We start from the raw sequence: 15,687 nt of genomic DNA, 5'->3' as shown, positions 1-15,687 counted from the left end.
TAGAAGAAAATTACAGTCTAGCACTAAGTCAGATGAACTTTTATTGATTTTTATGCATTTTTTTTGACTTCTTCATTAAGCGTCTCGCTTTGCAGTTAATTTCACCCGTATAGCTTTACATAAATGAAAATAGAAATATAATAAAAATAGATAATGGCTGGATTGAAAAACAATGTCCAGGGCAGGAATATCTGAATAATATAATTTTCTGTACAAAATAACTGAAGATCCATAAAAAGAAATTTGCAAGTATTACCCAGAAATTAGCAGGCACAAAACTGGAACTGCTGGTTTAGAAACAGAATTATAATTTCTATCTCAAAGTGAATTTCCACATACTTACTTTGCATTCACACAAAGTACAAGGGTCCCTTTTCCAGGTTTCATTGCTGGAATATGATTTACCCTCTTCATCAGTGCAATCAGAATTACTGAGGCGTGATTCAAGTTTTTTTATCTGAAAACATTTAAAAAAGTAAAGTAACTGAATCAAAGAAAGGTTTTTATTTGTGTAAAGTATTCTGTCTTTTCCCTTATGCTACATGCTATATAATCCTTGTTATACTTGTTTGGGCTTTTCTTCTCACTACTTAGTTTTTATAATGCTAAAAGATTAAAAACAGGTAAAACATATGGAGATAGTCTTTCAAAAGAAAGCTAACAGAAAATACATCTTTCCTACCATTGGAATATTCACCTAGAGCATACAAAGATTAAAAACCTACATGTTTCATATACAGAAAACCAAATTTAAACTGTCAAAAATGTTTTGGAAAGGAGGTGAGTTTTAAAATTTCTTTTAAACACCTTAATTTAAAATATTTACTTGAATTTTTTATTAACTTCTGTATAGTGTACATTTTAAAAATGGGATTCCACTATGGCTGAATAGAGTTTACCTGCAAACATTGTGAAGTCTTCTCTAAGTGATCTAGATTTTACCTATGTTTACAGCTGTAGTCTGGCATATTACTTCTTATGAAGTCTACATTTTAATCATTGCTTTACACAGATTGCATAAGTTTCAAATGGTAAAAAAGATTTTATTAAAACCACACACAAATTTTTAGAGAAGGATTAATTCTGTGTTTAGTATACAATGGTTACACAAGGCTTCAGGTTCAAATGTCAAGTGGGTCCAGCTGTAGAATATTTCAGTATGATTTCAAAAGAACACAGAAATCAAGAATAATAACACACAATGTTCTATGTTGGTTTTTGTTTGAGATATTATGTGGTAGGTTTTGTCTGCAGGGGATGTCTAAATATTAAAAATGTAAGATGTTAGGAAAACATTATTAATTAAATCTACAATTAGACTTGATAGACTAGAATTAGTTCATGATAGTATCTTACCTGATTTCTGAGGCTTGAAATAGTTTTTTGCATTTCCAAAACAAATTCTTTGAAGTCATTCACTGCGGGTACATTTCTGTTTTCATTAGATGCTGACGTGGCATTACGAAAATATTTACTCTGTTTCACAGAACTAAAACAAATGAATGCCAAGTCAGGATATTCATCTAACTCATTTTTATTTGGCTAGATATTCTAGGACACTTAACAAAAGTGTAAAAAAAGAGTAACCAACAAACGTAGGAATGGTATGAACCACAGCAGCACACAAGACCAGCTGGTGCTGAAGACAGACTCAGGACAGGTGAGCTCTAGATTACTGTGAATATCACTAGCAACAGGGAATTTCTTATACTTAGAAAATTATGTATTTCATGCAGGGCTACACACAAAGTTGTCACCAGTGACACTATAGAGCATCACCTTAAATTCATCCCTGAGCCTCCAATATGAAAGCAGACTAAAAGGAAAGAGTCTTAAAAAGTGTTCCTTCTGATATGAAATTCACATTTCACATTCTGAACCATATTCTTCCTCTACAGGCTTGTTAGCAGAACATGTATTTTAAGAAATATGACTTCAAGAAGGAGAAAGTTTGGTTTCATAAATAAATGAGAAGTACTTCTAGATATGCATATTTTTTACTAACATTTGACATCAATACTGCTTATAATACACAAAAGCTAAAGTCTTTTGTCTGCAGTACTTTCTAGTTGACATCTCATAACAGATATATAACACTAAATTGTGTTAATCAATTCAATCTGTTGATGAGGAAGAGTAACAAAAGGAACTGTCCATAACTAACAATATATTATCTGGCACCACTTGAAAAAACATGCATTCAAAAGCATAGACAACAATAATTTTTAAGTCACTTATTACATTAAGATCCTTGAATCCATTACTATTTTGCAGATCCTTGAATCCATTAATAATTCCAGGCATTACTATTTTGTTAACATGTCATCTCCAGTGCTAAGGGATACCCAAAGAATGAACTGGCAAAAAATTCTCATATATCAGGGCTCAGGATTTATAATCTTTCTGCATAAATTAAAACAGCACTTACTGGCAGGGGTTCAAGCTACTGTTTCCCATAGTTTTCCATCTAAATTAGAGAAAAAGAACTCTAAACAACGTAACATGCTCAAGTTCTAGTAAAGCAGATGCTATTGTATAACAAAAGATTTAATCTTCCCCACCTGTTCAAGTTATTGAAAATCAGAAGCTAAAAAAAAAAGGAGGAAAAAACCCTTCTCACCACAAATGCAATTTAAATAGAACACTGAGCATGAGAGCTGATGGGAACATTCAATGACTGAAGTTGTTTTAGCTTTATGCTACAAATGAAGTATTGTACATCTACTATTTTGTATTCCTAATTAGTAATTGGACTGAAACACAGTAATTTCTGAAACACAGTCAAACAAGCTTGTCCTTAGATGTAAGCATTTATTTTTTTCTTGCTTTCATTTTTATTTAACACCTTTTGCAGTTTTAGAACTATGGGACTAGCATCCTTAAAAAGTGAATTGCTGTTCTGTAAATTTTTCTAGCAGTTCACTTGCAAAGACAGACAAAACGTCCTTCTTCAAGGATTACCTGAAAGGAGCCTACCTTTTCATATTATCTATAAGCCAGCTTATACTTAGCTGCTGTCTTCTCTTGTCTAAAATCCTAAACACGTAAAGGATCTTTCATTTCAGGACAGATTCCTCTCAAATAAGTGAAATATAATCATGGTGTTTCTTCAGGTACTGTAGAAGATACCATCCAGAGTATTTGAAATTGCTGAAATACATTTAGCTCTTTATGTATCTGTCTAGATGCTTTCCTTGCTGGAGTGGGTAGACCGTACTTCGTCATCATCATCACTCAAACAGAGAGTTTTATTTGTTAAAAGAATGCATGCTAAATAGAAAGAGCTATAATTCAAATGTCTCAAATTTGTTCATCAAGAAATGGTCTGAGCAGAACTCGTTTCATGTCACTAATTCATACATAAGTTTTCATTCCCTGGAAAGGGCAGGGACCCTGTGCAGCTGACAATTTGTGACTGAAACTGTGATTCACTTGCTTGCTGTATTTTGAGGATTAGGTTGTTATAAACAATATTATTAGTACTGCTGTTCTCCATTCCTGCTCTGAGTATTTTGGTACCAGAAGTAATCCTTACCATTACCACAAATTTTTATGCAAGTGAAATCAACACTTGGTATCCTCCTATTTCTACAGGAGAATCTAGAAGCTCCGAAAAGGAGCTATAGAAAAGGAAATAGAAATAATTTAGATTAATTTAGTTACTGCAGGCACTGTAGGAATGTGGCATTTCAAATCCCCAAATTACGCTTCATTAATGTTTTTTTTTTTTTTCACGAAAACTGCAGGAAGAACAAAAGTACTATACTTATACTACTCACAAAGAGTTTTAAACGAATTTGAGCTTGAAAAAAGTGGTTTATTTTTGTAGATATGTAGAAGTGTCAGAATAAAATACATCAATCATAAACTTGAGAAAGCAGACACTGGAAAAAAAGTGGTATGTGCTTACAAAGAAATCATTCAGTTCCATTCCATTTTGAAAGCAAATGTTTTTTTATAATTCTTAAAAAAAAATTCTCACCTTACTGTTTTGGCCGTTTTCATTTTCTTCAGGTGCTTGTCCTCCCGAAAGCTGTAGTCAAGAGAACGTCTCCCCCGAAAGTGATATGAAAATGCATTAAACTGTCCTCTGGTTCTACAGTCTGAAAATGGACAAGATATTACACATAGACAGTATATTTCAGCAGTTACAATATTAATATGATTTTGCAGTGTTTTCTGAATTTTCTGAACTCTGCAAGTCATACATTCAGTCTGATCCCTCTGGAATTGGTTCATTCAATTCATTGGCAGATGAATATGTCTCAGTGATAGAACATTTAAGGAAATTAGATGCAGAGAATGTGATTACCTGCAGACCAGCTTTTTAGTATGAAACAAAGGAATAAATACTATTTTAACAAACCTATATAGTGCTACTTTAACTATTCTTTCCCCTTCTGAAATTTTCACTCTCTTGGCTTTTAATTATTTTCTCCTCTTCAAAAGGGGCAACCACGTATGAAGAAAAACAAAGACAGAAAAACCACTCTGTGGGTTCCTCATCTATTCCAGGCATTATTATTTGTTATTTTTGGCGTCTGAAAGAGAATTTTTAATTAAATTCCAAATTTGTAGACATGCTTTATAGGTTGACAAGTCCTATTTCCAACTCTGAGGAATTTGAAGGTATCACCAGACACTAAAACTCTTTCCACCACAGAGTAAAAATCTCAAGCCTGAGACTGACTTAAACAAAAATCTTCTCCTAAGATCCTAAGAGGACATCTTGACAGGACGAAGTATGTCTTTCTTCCAGTTCACTTTATTCAGCCTTCCAAACATAGTGAGCATTTGGACAGAGTCCCATTTAAAGAAGAAAATGAAAACAAAATAAAACTACAAACAGTACTTGATACAGGAGACAATGAGAAAATAGAAGTTCTGTCATTTCTCTTCACAGAAGCTTTAAAGCTAAAAGTTATAATGGGCTAAGATGAAGCAGGAACAAGCTGCATGATCAACTGCTAGAAGCAGAGCCTGCTAAAACAGAAGGGAAAGCCTAAGTACAGGATGCCACACATTTCTCACCTAAGTCTGGTATTAACAGAATGAGCCATGAAAGCAACTGAACACAGGAAGGAGTCATTTTCCATAATGTTTCTCTTAATTTTCACCAAAACAAATTAAATCAGGAAGTCAATAACATTTATAAAGTGTTTTTCTGGAATTTAGATTGAAGTATCTTTAGATTGAAGTATCAACAAAAATTGCTGCAAAAGTTTCAAGTCTATAAACAATGCTGAAATGAGCAACTAGAGAAACAAATGTAAGGTTGCTCTGATTACATGAAATTAGGTATCTTGACCTACTTTTAATTGTGTTGGACTTTTACTTAAATTACAATATCACAATTTCCTTGTTAGGAAAGACTTAAGTTTGGCTTAATGGCTTAATATCATTTAGGACATAGAAAAAGAAAAGGATGACTGACCGAAAAAAATTTCTGAGATCAAAAACAATATCTACAGATCATTCTCAAACACAAGTTATCCACAATTCCCCTTCCCTTTTCTTTCCTTGTGGTTTGTCCCATTCTTTAATAAATGTATTACTTTCCTCCTATAATAAGAGCACCCACCAAAGAATTATGTGGCATTTACTGCCAGCATATTGTTCATTTTTCACGTGTGTCCCGCTGTTTCCCACATAATCTCCTTGCTGTCCATTCAGAAAGTGAACTCTCAGATGGGAACAGATCGATGTGTCTGTAAGAAGCTCGGCATGAAGGCATTTTTGAACACCCTTAGACACTTCTATATTTAGTATGGTGAGAAAAAATATCACACTGAAGGGTTCCTGAAGAAAGAACTAATTTTGGTCAGAGGAATTTTTCTCTTAAAGCAATGTGTTGCTTAAAGTTTTCCTGAGTGTCACAAAACCTCTAGTTTCTCTTGGAAGCAATATGTGAAAGGTTTCTGCAATCCTCCTTTGTTCAATAACTGCTGTGGTCATCTTGCATAATAGAGGGGGTTTTTTGGTACAATAACACAATGGCCCATTGTTTTTTTTATTCCTAGGCTGTTTCTTAGAAACAAAGGTCTGAAATCTTGGGAAGGTTTCATCACCTTAGACTGGTAAATATGAGAACCATATGTCCAGTGACAGCTGTAAGTACACAGATCTGACTTCCTGTGGTTTTTTTTAAAACTCAAATGTGTCAACTTGCCAAATTAACAGCTCTTGTTCTTGGTTTCTGTTTCAGGTACAACAGGGAGGAATGTCACGGCTGAGAGGTGCAGGACAAAATGCTTTAGCTTCCAGAAAGCCTAAATCTAAATCAAGAAATTTCTTGTCTCTTTTTTTTTTTAAATTATTTTTAATGAAGAATACTTTAGCAGTAGCAGTAAATAAGAAAAATTAGCCTGAAATTCTGCTTTTTTTCAGCCTAACTGAAGTGTCCTAAAATTAACTATACCCATTCCAATTAATTTTCTGCAGAAAAGTGAATGTTTGAAAGCAACCTAAGAATTCTTTTTCTCTATGGACAGTTTTTCTTCCAGAAGTTAGCTATTGTTACACTGCAAGTGTCAAGCTGATCCATATATAAAATCCCGCAGCATCACAGAATCTTTTATGTTGGAAAAGATCCCTGATATCATCAGATTCAACCTTTGACCAAGCACCACCTTGTCAACTAGATCATGGCACTAAGTGCCACATCCAGCCATTTCTTGAACATTTCCAGGGATGATGACTCCACCTCCCTGGGCAGCTGTTCCAATGTACAACAACCCTTTCCATAAAGGAATTGGTATTTCCATTTGTATATGGAAGCCATGTCCATATCTTCTGAAAATCCCCTGTTTCTCACAAGGTTTTAAAAATGCAACTATAATGTAAATTGGATAATAAAATACCTGACAGAGAATTATTGAGCACTCTTAGTTCTCTATGAATCACTCCTCAAAAGTGAGTGGCCAAAAGGCCATGGAGAATTAATCTAATGGTAGATTAAAATAACTTGAAAGACTGAGGAAATGTGAAGCAAAGCACATATATCTATTTGATACTAGTTTGATTCTCTGAGATCTATTGTAGTGAATTAGGTTGCTCTTACTGTAAGCATTGGTATTAAGAACTTGTAGACATGCCAGTGGGAGCAGTAAAAGGGTGGAGAAACACTGAAAATATCTAACGTAAAAAGATATTTTTGAGTAGATGTTTTCACAAAGCTGCTACTTAAAAATTGCACAACATAGGAAAATGTTCACACAAAATGAAGCCCTAACTCAAAATAGCTGGTTTTGTTATTGCCAAAATGGGCCACAACCCTTCAGGTTGCACTGCATCTATTCATTTGTTCTATTGAATAAGACTTTCTAACAAAAGATAAATTAAACAGCACCAAAAATGTAATGTGGTGGTCTAAAATCCAACAGTAATCTGCTCAGATCAGAACAGATATATTTTGTATAAAGATTACTTAAACATCTGAAAAGAAAAAGGTATAGAAGGTAGAAGATGAAGTAACAACCCAGACTGTCATCTGCCAGCTGATATACTGGGGAATTTTAAGAATAAAGATGTTTCCTGTAGTTGATCTCAAAGCTCACAGACTGAGCTTCAAGATCTGTCTGCTGTCAGAATGAGAAGGTTCAGATGTTGTTGGGAAAGCAAATGTCCAATTTGTTAATATATAGCTAATGATAGACAAAGGACATTAAAAACATATCATACTTTTGTGATCTGAATAGGTCTTGGATGGTCTGCAAGTAGATTCAGGAGAAACATTAGGTTCTTGACACCAAACCAAAGCAAATCCAACCCCTCCAGTGGAAAAATTAAATAGGACTAGTTGGAGGATTTTGAAAATCAAAATCATGCAGCTTTTGGAATATAAATCAATAAGAAAAAGTAATTTCAGACAGACTGAAAATCCATGGAAATTTTTAAAATAAAGACCCTAAGAACTGTTCTGCCCACTAGACTGTGGAGTGAACAATGTCTTAGAAAAGCAGCAAAGTACACAGGAAAGAAGTAAATCCTCCAGCTGCCTTGACTTGTAGAAAACACTGAGATACTTCAATTAGGAGGATTTCCTACCCATGTTAATTTTACAGTCAATGAACACTTACATAAGTCAAGATTGCAGCCTGACTGTCCTCTAGAGATATCTCTTTATTGCCAGCAGTGGGACTTTGACAGATCTGGCAACTCATTCAGAAGTTTGAATTTAAACAAAATGATTGAAGCTGATTGTTTCCCTGTTGCTTTTCACCAGGGATGGCAACTACTGGCATGAAACTCCGGGTAGCAAAGACAAAGCAATGTCATACATTAAGTCTCTTTATTTTATGTTTATGAATGTAGAATTGTATTTCATGGATCACAGATACCTGAGAAAGATAACATTTTTTTGGTTTGGATGAAATACAAATAAAAATATTGATTGTCTCAGTAAAATTTTTAATCATGCAAAAATACTGGGCTATATTAAATGTACTTCCATTCAAAGATAAAAAGGATGCAATCCTTAAAATTATAGACCTTGGAACTTTATTTTAGTAGCCTGGTGTAGACTGAATTGTTATTAAGCTAACAGCCACCGTCTTTAAATGTAAATTTAGATGTAAAAAGATACATTTGAATGTAGAAAGCAAAAATATATGACCTGACCAAAGCAAACAAGTTATGTGTAAAGAGGAAACCTTTTCAGGCATAAATCACATCATTTTGGTATTTTGAGTACTTTGAAATTGTTCTTGGTGAACAATTTCCTTTGTCAAAAAAGAACTTCCAGTCTCACACAAAAAGTTCTGCTAACATTTTAAAATGTTATTTCTGCTGTATTCCACAGCCCAGTGCTGTTTAGTATTTTCATTGAAGATTAAAGGGCATAATGAGAAGTGCCTAATAGGAGATTAATGTTGTCAGCAGAGAAGCAATAGACAGCATAATCATTCCTCTGGTCTTAAAATACAGGAGTTCATAAATACAGATCCAGTCTACTGAAAGACCATGTATAAAAGCATTCAGATTAAGAACATGTCTTAACTCTTCTAACGAAATTCAGTGGGATTTAAATATGTCTGATCATAATTTGTATAAGGTTGTATTCCTGAATTAAACAAACAAACAAACAGAACAATATCTGACAGAGGAGATATGCTGTTTGCTAACTGAGAAACAGTTAAAAGAAATCTTCCTAAATAATTTTACACTTATTAGGATGATTTGTATCTTATCTGAATCACTTCCTCCAAGGTCACTGTCTATTGTCCTCCTGGGTCCATGTGAAAACCTCATGGGTTTTGACATTCAATTTACAAGAAAAACCTCCAAACCAAAACAAAACCAAGAAGTGTGAAACTTTCAAAGACTCACATTTGAGTAATCATGAAAGCGTACACTGATTACTTAAAAAAACCAAATTCAAGATACATTTTTTGCAGTAGAAAGCCTGAAATAAAGCACCAAAAGTGTCTTGTTTGGAAAATGTGAAGCTTGAGTGCTCTTTGACCAAATAAAGAGCTGCAGCAAATCCAGCAATAACCCATCATCTCTGACAAGACAAAGAAAGGTAGAAAGTGAAGGAAAGCAGAAGAAAACTTGTGTACTTCAGTGAAACTCCTACTTTTTGCCATCATAAACTAGTAATTCTGTTGTATGATTTGCCAACTGAATTTAAAGTTAACCTGGTTTTGTTATTATAAAGAGGAATAATGCTTTGCTTTGTAAGAAGTAAATACTTGCTTTACTCAAAACATCTACAAGGCAGATTTTTGTAACTAAGAAATTTTTCTATTGTTCATATGGAAAAGTATTTTGACTTTTAACAAAACAGGAAGGACAACAAAACCAGACGTGTTTTTAACTGGGCTGAAACAGCTGAACACATGGGTAACTTACGAAACATACATAAAGTACAGAGAGCAGTATTCTGTACTCGAAATTTTAACTCAGGATAATTTTAATTATAAAATCATTAGAAGCATTTTGAACATGGAGAAGGGTTTTTTCTTTTAAATAATAACCAGTAACAAATTCAAATAAAAAAACCCTCACAACGTATTCAACTCAAAGTAAATGCTGTTCCTGAGTGTATGCCCCCACCTCAGAGGAGTGGTGGCCACAGAAGGAAAGAAATTTTTTACATCAGTTGCTTAAACTGAATTCCCACAGAAAACGTCACAGTCGTTCATCCATGCAAGAAAGCAGTTCAAGCCATGCGTACTTCGCTTTTTCTTCATTAACCCCTGCAAGGCTTCAGGAGTTCAGAAAAAGGGGATAGAGATAGGCTTTTTTTTTTTTTAACTGGTAATTATTTACCCTTTCTTTTGCTTGGCAGTTGTCTAACTGTACTGCACCCAGTGGTACTCTCTGGTAGCAACTTTCTTGAATGAAAATACAAGCTGGGTTGTTGAACACAAGAATACTAAAGACTTTCCAAAGATAACATCTGTTCTAAAAGGACCAGGTGATAACATAACATTTCAAGAATCAACATGTAATTTCTCAGAACAGCCTTACTATTATTTCAAATCAATATAAAAAATGCATTTGTGAAACTGTCTGTCAAGCTTCATGAACCACAGCAAAGTGAAGTTATCTTGAACTGGCAGAATGTGCTTTATTTATGGTAAAGCATTTAAAGAGTAATAATTGATTTTCTCACAATGTTTCTGGCATATGTCAGAGAATTTTTTAAGGGATTCTGGAAGACTTTGTATTAAAATTACAATGTGTCAATCATATCTAGCTTTTTATAAGCTATTATCATTAATTTGGGAACGGCAAAACTGGTAAACGTTTAAAAAAACCCAAATAACCTACAAAAAACCCCACAAAGCTGTAAAAATTAGAGTAAGGCCTGAAAGATTTTGTATATGGGGGATATTGTACAAGATCCTATTGAAATTTAAAGTATTTATTTCTGCTAGTCTCACACAGATAACTGACATTTTGAACAGAGTCTTCCAAGAAAGAATTTTCTTAGAGAGTGATTTTTTTTTAGACTTGTTTACTGGACAAGACAATTAAGTAATCAGTTTAAAAGCTAAGTTATGCAGTAACTTTGAATAGTAAATCTCTGTCTACTTTTTTAATTGCTAATGATATCAGAGTGTGTTCTCACGGTACGATCACAGCACTTAAAATCCTTCCTCAGTATTTACTGTATCTGTAGCAGCCTGAAGGGATATCTTCCATCAGTTTAACTTTTACCTCCTGCTTTAAATTCTGAGCCATATCACAAAAGAACTTTGTCATCGTGGACAATTACATCTTACCATAAGAGTTAAATAGCCAAGACACTAGTGGAAGATGGTGACTTCTCTCAAAAATGCAATCCACCAGTTCTTTATTCATGCATATCTTTCAACAGAATATTAAATAGCCTACTCAGCAGTAGTAAACTCAAGAGAATCAGCAGTAGAAAAGATGAAGAACACAGATCTGGATACCTTTCATCAGCAAATCTACAACATATTAGTATTGAAATATATCAGGGAAATATTAAGATTCTAATAATTATCAACCAATACTACCATTATCCTCTCAAATAAGAGCAAGGCTTTTCATACTAGTAATTTGTTTGACAGCAATTTCTCAATAGTCAGAGCTCAAGAGAAAAGTTCCCAAAATTTCTGAGTATACTTTTACAGCCTGGGCATGTCATTGAATTTTGTCCAAAGAAAATGGTAACAACATTGTCAGGGAGAGGAGAGGTCATTGTGATGTTCTCTGAAGCATTTTGTTGTTGATGTTACTGAAAATCATTCTGCATGATCCAGAAGATTCTCTTGGGAATGGATTCTAACTATGTTACAGCTGCAGTGAATTCTGATGTGATGATGGCTGAAGAGAGGCCACACAGAAAATCTGTGAGACAGAAGCCAACATACAGGCCACCAAGCAGTGTCCTGTGCTTCAGGCAGCTAAGTAAATCCTATTTCAGGAGAAAAATAGCTTATTTCTCAGGAAAAAAAATTACCCCATGCTCCTAACTTTTGAAGGAGATGGCAATGAACAAGAATATTTATCCACAAAAGAAAGAAAACAAGTAAACAATTATCTACACCATGCAATGCTCAAATCTATGCTATTTTTTACAGTGTTTATTTAATATAAAATATGGAATGATTTCCCACTTAACAGGGGCTATGCTTCAGATTAGAATTTGTAACATCTTAACAAAACCCAAAACCCAAAATACAGTAAAATATCTTCTTAAAATAAAATAGACGCTTAACAAACTGCACACACCTCATTGCCCCCAAATCCACCTCTGTACAGACCTTCACAGCAATCTTGCCACATCCTGAGGTCCAATTTAGGAATATCTTCACAGCTACTATATCCATGTGGGAATTCAGCCACCTTAAAGACATCATGTTGTACCCTGGTTATGTTGTCACCATTGTCACATAAAACTCTGGCAAGAGATGTCTGCTTGATCTGAGTGAGCTGAGCAGGTGTGAACACACCCGGGTTTTCATACCATAACCTGTAATCTCACAGAAAAGACAAGTTTGCTAGTGAAAAAGAAAAGAGGCAGTTTCTCAAAGATATTTCAACACTGTGTTCAGAATGAAATGAATTATCTCATAAATCCTGTTCCCAACTTTGCATTGTATCAAGAGACTGATCCAAATGCAAAAATATAAGTTCCTGGTGTCACTTCAGCATTAGGTGGTGTCATGCTCACACTCTGAAAAGGATGAAATCTTCAAGAAATTCTTTGATTTCTCTTCTAGTCTCATTTCAATGTCTTGGGCATCTCTGGACATGTAAAATGACACCAGACTACCAAGTTAAGGGATCTTTTAACAAAGAAACTTAAACGACCATGATTTCTTTCTGTAGGCAACTTTCCGGTGGTTATGAAAATATTTTGATGGAATTGCTGAGATTAGAAGAATGGTTAATCTCTACCCAGTTTACTATCAAGATAAGTGAGATGATTTAATTTACTAATGATTTTTTTTTCTGTTAAACTATTTTTATGATTATACTGATTCAGGGACTTTCTAATACATGCTCAGTTAATCTATTCTATTCAAGAAGGAAACACTATGGTTTCAAACAGTTCATTTGTCATACATAAAGGGCTAAAATTCTGTTATTAATATAAAATATAAATAATACATTACTATAAAAAGCAAGCTTCACATGGAAAATTTCTTAAGTTACTGTCCAGAATTTGAAAACATTTTACACCATTCTAACACATAAGAACTGCTCACTGTGACATTGCTTCTGTCTCCCAAAGCTGTATCAATACTGATATTTTTCCCCACATATTTTAAACAAAACAAAACAAAACAAAAAAATAGGAGGCTCTTTAAACTTTATGAGAAATCAAAACCAGTCTTAGAGTAACCTTAGAAGAATGGTCAACAAATTTAATTTTACCTATTTAGTGTATCATTTTCATAAGGTATTGGACAGTGGCCAGTGAATGTCCAAGTACTAGAATCAGATTCTCAAATTTCCATCTTGACATGAAGTTAGGCTCCCTTCAAATATCACTCCTTTTTCATGCACAGACACATTTGCTTGGCATGGTGTTACAAGCTTTGATCCTCTGCCCACTGAAAAGGCTTTTCAAAAAAGTGAGAGTTGCTTTCATAATGCCTAATAATATTTTACTATTTGGTGGCATGTTGCTTCCAAATATTTGTGTTTCTTGGACAGCTGAATCCCATTTCCTAAATATTCAATGTTTGCCTATAGTTTCTAAATGTTGTTTCAGAAAATAAAAAAAAAACAAAACCAAAACAAAACAGGAAAAAGTGCTTCTGCTGAAAAAATGCAAACAGATACAAACAAAGAGCAGTATAGATTGTTGTGACACAAATAGGTACTTGTCACCAGTAAGTTGGGGCTCATACTGCATATATTTCTTCTCCTTTTACTCTCTCTGCCTCCAGGCACTAGAGTTGTATGCTTCACAGATTAATTTTTAAACATATTTTATGTAAAAAAGTTTGGGGGTTCTTTCAAAAAGCATACAAAAAGGTTTGGGTTATTGACTACAAAAATAAAAAAAACCTTTATATAACTTAATTCAAGAAAATAACATTAAATAAAGTGAATCAAATCTAATTTCCTAATTCTTCCTCTGTTTTTCTTTCATTAGGATGAAATTAATCAGCCTAAGTCTTTGTACTCTCATGCCATAAAAAGAACAGGATTCTAGGCCACAAATTATGTTAAAATGAGGGAAACCTTGATTTTCAGATGCTGAACAAGTGCGCTGAAAGTGTGCAAAGGAGATCTGGCTGCTGTGACAAGAGAAATGATTATTGTCTTCTTTCAGGTACTCTAAAAACTGAAAATGAGAAATTGCTTACAATGTGCATATAAAATAATTTAAAAACAATTATCAAATTGTGTTCTTTGGATTAACCTGTTTGCTTTTAACACTTTTTTGGTGCACACATGGATTGTGTTGTAGCATGCATAGGGGCTAAATATACCGAGTGATATTATTCCAACCTATGCTTAAGTAACAACGACAATTTCTTTGCCAATAAAATAATTAAATAACAACAAGAGAAGTATCATGCACTTTTCAAAAAGGTAAGTGACTTGAATATCTGGCAGAAGGAAACTCAGCAAGTGTTGGCTGTTATGTTTTTGGGGGTCAGTATGACATTCACCATATAATAAAGAATCATGGCTTCTAACAATGTTTTAAATGTGTATTGAACATAAAATTGAGGTCTTTTTGAAAACATGACATTGCAACTGTGATTAAGCATCCTTAATTTAAAATTCATTTTGATTTCCATGCTATTTTAATGTACCTGTCTCCATCCCGAATACGCCTGAACTGTGTGCTTAACAGACACATCAAAGTTGGCCCCAGTCGACTCCCTGGAACTAAGTCTTCCACCATTAGAGCAGGAAATAGGTCTATGTTCAGTGGGGAGCCATACAACCTATAAATTGAAAAACACAAACACTGAATAACAAATATTTTTTACTTACAAAATAATCAGTACATGGTGAAGCTAAGAGCAAGAGATACAAATACCTCCCAGGAGAAAATGCAGTGACAGAGCTACATCTTTTGTGAACAAGCTGTGGGTGTATACACAAGAAATCCTGCAATGCAGGTTGTATACACCATGTGGATCTGCATGTATACCCTGCAAGTTTTTTTGTCCTAGAAGCTTTCTTCTCATTTCTTGGAATTGTTTCCTTTTTATAGCTTTTCTTTCCTGTCCCTCTGTACACACTTTTTCCATTACTGTTGCTGTGACTAATTCTCTGTCCTTGATTTTGGGCAGATAAGCTAGGGATGGCAAGTAGATGTAGACCTAATTTCAAACACTGAATCTCTAAAGAAGAACTGATTACTGGTAGTTAAGGATGTCCACATGGAAGTACAGTGGACGATATTGACGTTTGTTTCACTGTACAGAATTAATGGAACTGAACATCTAAATACTTGCATGAAGTTGGCATTTAATATGACCTTACACTGAAACAGCACTCATATTTAACAGCATTTACAAAACTAGGCATTTCAAATTAATAATTTCATTAACATATACAGTATATATTAACTTACTGTTCACAGAGATGTAGAAGTAGAGAAATTATCTGCACATGGAAATTGTTAACATCTATTTTGTGTTACTGATGGAAGTTTCCTAAAATATCCCTTTAAGTCTTTCTTAGCAAGTATCCTTTTCTAGATAAGACATTTAGCTGTGGTTTTTGCATGCACATTTA

The 15,687-nt window shown here is 34.0% G+C and overlaps 1 protein-coding gene across 2 annotated transcripts in view; it reads right to left on the bottom strand.

The window, feature by feature from the left end:
* PXDN (peroxidasin) overlaps nt 1-15,687 on the bottom strand; it is an 87,750-nt gene that overhangs the window by 3,247 nt on the left and 68,816 nt on the right. For both annotated transcript variants that reach the window (XM_032104547.1, XM_032104548.1), the window contains 5 exons: nt 14,754-14,888; nt 12,240-12,448; nt 3,983-4,103; nt 1,357-1,489; nt 344-457 (listed from right to left, as the gene is read on the bottom strand). In XM_032104547.1, coding sequence (XP_031960438.1) covers nt 344-457; nt 1,357-1,489; nt 3,983-4,103; nt 12,240-12,448; nt 14,754-14,888 — 712 coding nt within the window. The remainder of the gene's footprint in view (nt 1-343; nt 458-1,356; nt 1,490-3,982; nt 4,104-12,239; nt 12,449-14,753; nt 14,889-15,687) is intronic.

The sequence above is a fragment of the Corvus moneduloides genome, chromosome 3, assembly GCF_009650955.1.
Source record: "Corvus moneduloides isolate bCorMon1 chromosome 3, bCorMon1.pri, whole genome shotgun sequence".
Classification (NCBI taxonomy): Eukaryota; Metazoa; Chordata; class Aves; order Passeriformes; family Corvidae; genus Corvus; species Corvus moneduloides.
Note: the sequence above shows the minus strand (reverse complement) of the source record. Positions and strands in the feature narration are given on the sequence as shown.